At 32.8% G+C, this 6,000-nt stretch overlaps 1 protein-coding gene across 2 annotated transcripts; it reads right to left on the bottom strand.

Annotated features, from left to right (window-relative positions):
- Window positions 1-289: 289 nt before the first annotated feature.
- On the bottom strand, window positions 290-1,837 carry LOC128171781 (complement C1q-like protein 4). Of its 2 annotated transcripts, none has more exons than XM_052837565.1 (2): window positions 1,335-1,837; window positions 290-845 (listed from the first exon to the last, which is right to left on the bottom strand). In XM_052837565.1, exons 1-2 carry the CDS (start codon window positions 1,807-1,809, stop codon window positions 439-441), a joined length of 882 nt encoding a protein of 293 aa, XP_052693525.1. In that variant the 5' UTR covers window positions 1,810-1,837; the 3' UTR covers window positions 290-438. The 2 variants fall into 2 exon arrangements, with proteins under 2 accessions (XP_052693525.1, XP_052693526.1); XM_052837566.1 differs by having other exon boundaries at window positions 314-845; window positions 1,497-1,837.
- Window positions 1,838-6,000: the final 4,163 nt, after the last annotated feature.

Below are 6,000 nucleotides of genomic sequence, written 5' to 3'. Positions count from 1 at the left end.
AATTCAGGTATTTCCAATTGCAGGTTTGTCAAAATAAAGATTAGATTATGATTTATCATGATTTAATCATTTTTGTGTGTTTTACTAAACTTTGAACTGTTACTAGTAACTTTGTAACACACGATGTGTAATTATCATTTTTTTTTTACAAACATTAATGTATAATATACATTTTATCATTTAAATAAAACCCTGATGTTTAGCAAGATAGCTTCAGATTTATACTATCCATTTAAATGGGAAAAATCATTTAGCTGAACAAAATTAGACCTTAAGACCTTAATATATTACTTGGATTTCACACATATTGAATCAATTAATTGTTAACCCACATTCCCACGCCTCTTGATATAAAAAGAAACAAGTTATAAATACATATCCAATTAACTAGCATATATCGTCAACTACACCTTAGATTATTTATTCTTTAAACGTACACTAGAAGATAGTCCAGCCACTGAAAGAAGAAAGGTAAGTAGGGCCGCTCCATAGAACACCGTTCAACACGGCTATGGGATGGGTGCGTACATACACCCTGTCACCCTCATTAAGTTCCACCACGGCTACACTTGAAGTATGGCGGATATTGTCGTCCCCTTGTCCGCTACAGAGCATATCTCCTACACTCCGTGAATTGACCACCAGTTCGGAAATCAAATAGCCGCCATTACTGCAGTACACTGTCCACGAGAATGCATAAACACCTTGTGTAGGACAGGTGAAGACTCCAGTTTTGGAATTGAATTTCCCGCCAGTGTTTGTGACCACGTGATCGAAGACTATCGTCTGGTTTGGTTTGGGGTGCATGTCAGTGTTTGAAAGGTACGAATAGAAAGCGACTCTATCTAAGCAAACAAGAAAAATGATTCCTTTAATGTGACGAATTATTACTTTCTGAAAACATCAAAAACAAAGTTACAATCAAAACAGCCTTCTTTATGATTCAAAACCCCTTTCCAACAAAACAAAAAAAACAACAACAAATCAATACAATCCCAGTGCTCATTATTATACTTTTCTGTTAAATTTTGAAATTTGATTGGTTAATACGCAGTTGACAATCCGTTCTATTACCCTTAGCGTTATCAACACACTTGGCAACGGGTAAAACAATGAATTGTTACATGCGCATAAATTTTGCGCGTACGGTTAGCCGTAGAAATCACATTCATTATAATAAAATAAAAAGGGCCTGTTTAGGAGGATAACATTTGAAATTGACACCGCTCGAAAAGCATTGGCCTGTCAAACAAACACTATTTATATAATGGAAGCTACAGAACATTTCAACTTTTCCCCTCTTTTACATGCTAGCGTTACCTTCTTGTCCTTACCGCGGTCAATGTTTTGAACATCTTTAATTAAGCTGTTTGCATCATGTATGCCATGTCGACGTTTAATAACTTGCTCGTTTACACTCTTTTTGGAAACTGTTGACCTTTTAGAAGTTATTGCAACGGAAGATTCAGTGTTTTTCCTGTCGAAACTTGACTTACTGTTAAAACTGTTTTTGTGCAGCATTTCGTCTTGTTGTCTTTTGAAAGCAGACTGTTTTGAGGTTGTGCACGTTCGAGCAGATAATGCATTAATGAGGTCTTCGTGTTCTCGATTCTTTTTCTCCTGCACTTTTAGCCGTGACTCCAGATTTATGTTAATATGTTCTTGTGTAGACAATCTCACCTCCAAATCGGCAATTCTCTCTGTCAATTCACCGATCACAGACGTAAGTTTTTCTGTGTTGTCAGGAATGAACGCCAAACACGAGAGAGGGACTGAAAAGAGAAACCAATTGAAGAGCATTAACATCATTGAATATGGATAGGAAAAGAACCGTAGTGATTATAAGGAACGCGTTAAAATGTCAAATTTGTTATCTCTTTAGAAATGAGGGCATGCATGTAGAAAGAGATAAGAATTTTATGAATTTCGCAACTTAGCTACCTTTTCTAATAACGAACTGATTTTGCCAGCGAAATGCCAGCTACAACAGAGAAATCAAATGAATTTCAGAATGTGATCAATGGTATTGGCGGTCACGAATGTAACATTATCCTTCTAAAGTATTGGTTTTCGTGTATGTTCCATTGTGCTTCCAAACATAGTTAATCGTAGACCGTTTACTGTAGATTTTTAAATAGACGCTAGGAAATAATATCGACGTCAAATTGCGTATTAGAGATCTAGCTTGTTTTAAAATGTTGCTTTTAGTTTTCTGATAATTAAATTAGACTATGATGAAAAAATTCGGCGTTCGCGATTTCATATTCTCGCGATTTGATGCAAAACAGTTGAGTCGCGAAATTTAGTACTCGTGTAAAATAAGGAATCTACAATAGTTGATACTTTAATACTACATGCGATTATCATAACAACTTAAATTCAATTTAATAACATGTTATTAGCATTTCATTCCACTCATCTCTTTTTTTTAAAAAATATATTTAAGAAAATAAAATTTATTGCGCTTATACAAATATATGCAAACCATTCTCTTTTCAATCAGGTTAAAATTGCAGATTTTTTAGGCACCTAACATGATAAAACTGTCACCCGATTAAACCTACTAAGGTTTGCTCTTTATATTCCTATGTAAAAATTTGAACCCTCATTGTGGCCCCACCCTACCTCCGGGGATAATTTGAACAAACTTGAATCTACACTAACTCTGGATGCTTCTGTTCTACACAAGTTACAGCTTTTTTGGCCAAATGTTTTTGAGAAGATTTTTAAAAAATATCAAAAAATATTTAATGATTTTTAATCATCTCCCCTTCATTTTAACAAACGTAAATTCCCTTCACCCAAGGATGCTTTGTGCTAAGTTTGGTTGAAATTGGCCCGGTGGGTCTGGAGAAGAAGTCGAACATGTAAAATGTGTACAGACAGACAGACAGACAGACAGACGGACAGATGGACACCGGACTAAAAGTGATCAGAAAAGCTCACTTGAGCTTTCAGTTCAGGTGAGCTAAAAAGGTAAAGCATTGAGATACTAAATGGGTAGATTCAAAGGTTAAAAAAATACTATAACTAAATTGTTGGGGCACATAGCTTGGCTAATTGCATGAGTATTTGATTAATTGTATTTTAGAAAGTATTTAATATTCGTTTTTAATCATGACAAAAACAATCAAAATACATCAAATGTTGTGTTCGTGACTATATTGTGTTGCCATGGTTACCATAAGGTTGTGACACAGAACATAGTATGAACCCTTGATATCTGAGCTTTAATAATATATACAGGTTACCTTTTGTAAATGTCACTCTTTTCATTTCAAAATTGTTAGCTAAATTCTTGGAAAAACTGTCAAAATGGCGGTCGTGAAACGGTAATAAAAACTACGCTGTTAGAAATATACTAAGCAACTGCTAGAAATTAGAGAACAGTTTATCTGTTTTTAAAACAATTTTTTTCTCAAAGTTATTTTTTCTACACGCTTTTCTTCCCAATTACTTAAAAGTAAGTAAATGAAATTAAGACTTGTTAAATATGTTCAAACTTTTATAACATTGATGTCGTTTTTCTTAAGAGTGTGTTCTTGATAAATGAAATTGATAAAATCTCTTCACTGAAAAAGTGTCATTTGTACAGAGTATACATGTGTTTCTTGTGATAAACAAAGTTGATGATATATGTGCGAGGATCGCAAACCTTTTAAGGGATTTTGTAGGATGTTTAAATTTTGTTTCATGATGTATTATATATCAATCTATCTATATTTTACAGGTATGACACGTTGTAACGTATTTTTAAAATATGATGGTACAAATGAATTTTAATTTGCTTCACAGATTAAATGGATGGACAAAAAAATAAATAAATGAAAAGAATAAAATGATAAAAAAACAGTTAACCTTTTAAGAAATAAACAGTATTTATAAAAGGTATTTCTTCAAGTAAATGATATTATTTGTTCCAAAACCTTTGTCACTTTGTCTTTTTTCATCATTTTCGAGTATTATTAAAATGGTGTCCCAACGAATTTACAGAAGCAAGATATGGAGGCAGTAAATATTGCTTTAAACTATTTTGGTTGCCAGAATCGTATCCAACTGCAGCAGAAAACTGTGAAAAGTAAGTTAACCAGACACCAACTTTGGTCGAACTCGTCAAGCTGAATTCATTGGAGAAGAAGTTGTATTAATTTGAAACCTTTTTAAAGCGTAAGGATGCTTGTTTACCAATTTTGTGACACAAAATATGATTGAAAAGCTGACTCGAGTTTTTTGTTTAGCTAAGAAGGTGTCGATTTTCAAATATTACTTAAAAATTACTCTACTTGAATTTTTGTTTTAGAAGAAGTCTTAAACGACCGTTTACTGGGAATAATCAAAGTATGCCGTTTCAGTTATGCCTTCAAAGTCAGCAGTACTCTTTATTGATTATACAGAACAAACCATAAAGAAAACAATGCACAATTAAAAATAGATCTTGTTTAAAGTGCATGTTTACCTCCTGTTTTTTTTAATTCATACGTGGGCGTCTGTGCATGTAAATAAGCGTTGGACCATGTTCAAAAGGTAACGCAAATATTCGCTGACGAAGTCATTGGAAAAATGTCTTTGTTACAGGACAAGTAATTCCTCTTTAAGATATGTCTAGCAAAAAAAGGATTATTGTTAGTATGCATTCAGGTATGACAAAATGTTTATGTTCTTTACTTTGCCTTATGGTCCAACCACCTGTGTTAAACATAATATGATACGTTATTCAGATCATGAATGTAAGTGAACACAGATGCAAGAAACGCAAATGTAATATGGAAGGTGTATGTTTTTTAAGAAAAAAATTACCCTGCAATTAAATGTAATCATACTTTGTCGTTGTTGCTATAAAAGAGCAGGTATGTAGATCTCCTTAAGGGGTAAACAGCATAAAACCTGATGAATCTGGTAAAAAAAATGATCCTTGCATTTAATTGGTTATGGCTGTATAACTCCCATCACACGACTCTCACGTGGAGTTTTGTTGGCAAGTCTTCAAGAAACCTGTGCCATACACTTATAAATGTTTAGTTGATGCCTATTTGATTAATGCTTATTCTACTATCAAGAAGGGACCAAACTGTAAGTAGAGAGATTTAAAAATCAATATTTTATAAGCATCGATGACCGGAACCATTTGATACCATTTTTAGATCTCCTTAAGAAGAAAGTCTCTATATAGATATATTAGAAAATATTATAATTTCAAAGATAATATTTATTAACATATTTTTTACCAAATTCAAATTTATAGGCTTAATCTTTATTTGTAAGAAAAGGTAAGGTTGATCGGGTGGTTAATTTTTTGACCACCTACGCCTTTTAAACTGTGATAGAGGCCTATAATTTATCATGAAATGTGTAATACCATATTAATTAAATTGATGACATATTAAATGTATATGCATAATATAATAACGTATGGTATCATATCGTTTATCATTGCATATTTAATGATTTGACTAAATATTGTACTACAAGATCTAGTCTATAAAATGGTAACGGCATAGATTGATATCACGAAAATATTACTTTAGTGTTATAATTGAATACCTGGTAATAGTTTATAAGGTCGTGATTATTAAAATGTCATCTCTAAATCTTTTTTTAAAAGTTTATAATTTTTTAACGAATATTATATATAAGGTTTGTTAAAAGAGTTCAATATGTTTCCTGTCCACTTTCATATCGGAGCAATAGAGATCAGGCTCCAAAAAAGATACTCAACGAAAAAAACCCCACACGAGAGGGGTCTTTCTTCAGTGGGAGGTATTTCAATGTTTATGATGTGAATTTGTATCGAATCTCTGGTCATTATTCTAAGGTTCATAAGTATACGGGTCACTATTCTACAGGTCATTACTCTACATTATCATAATTCTACAGGGGCACTGTTCTGTAGAGATCCTTATTCGTGTCTACCACGGGAAAATGGAATTATTTTCATCCATGTATCTTTCGAAAAAAACATTTTCCTGCCAAAAAACAATTCCATTGACCGATGTCTGTATT

The sequence above is a fragment of the Crassostrea angulata genome, chromosome 2, assembly GCF_025612915.1.
Source record: "Crassostrea angulata isolate pt1a10 chromosome 2, ASM2561291v2, whole genome shotgun sequence".
Lineage (NCBI taxonomy): Eukaryota > Metazoa > Mollusca > Bivalvia > Ostreida > Ostreidae > Magallana > Magallana angulata.
The sequence above is the reverse complement of the archived record's forward strand: the minus strand, read 5'-3'. Positions and strand labels throughout refer to the sequence as shown.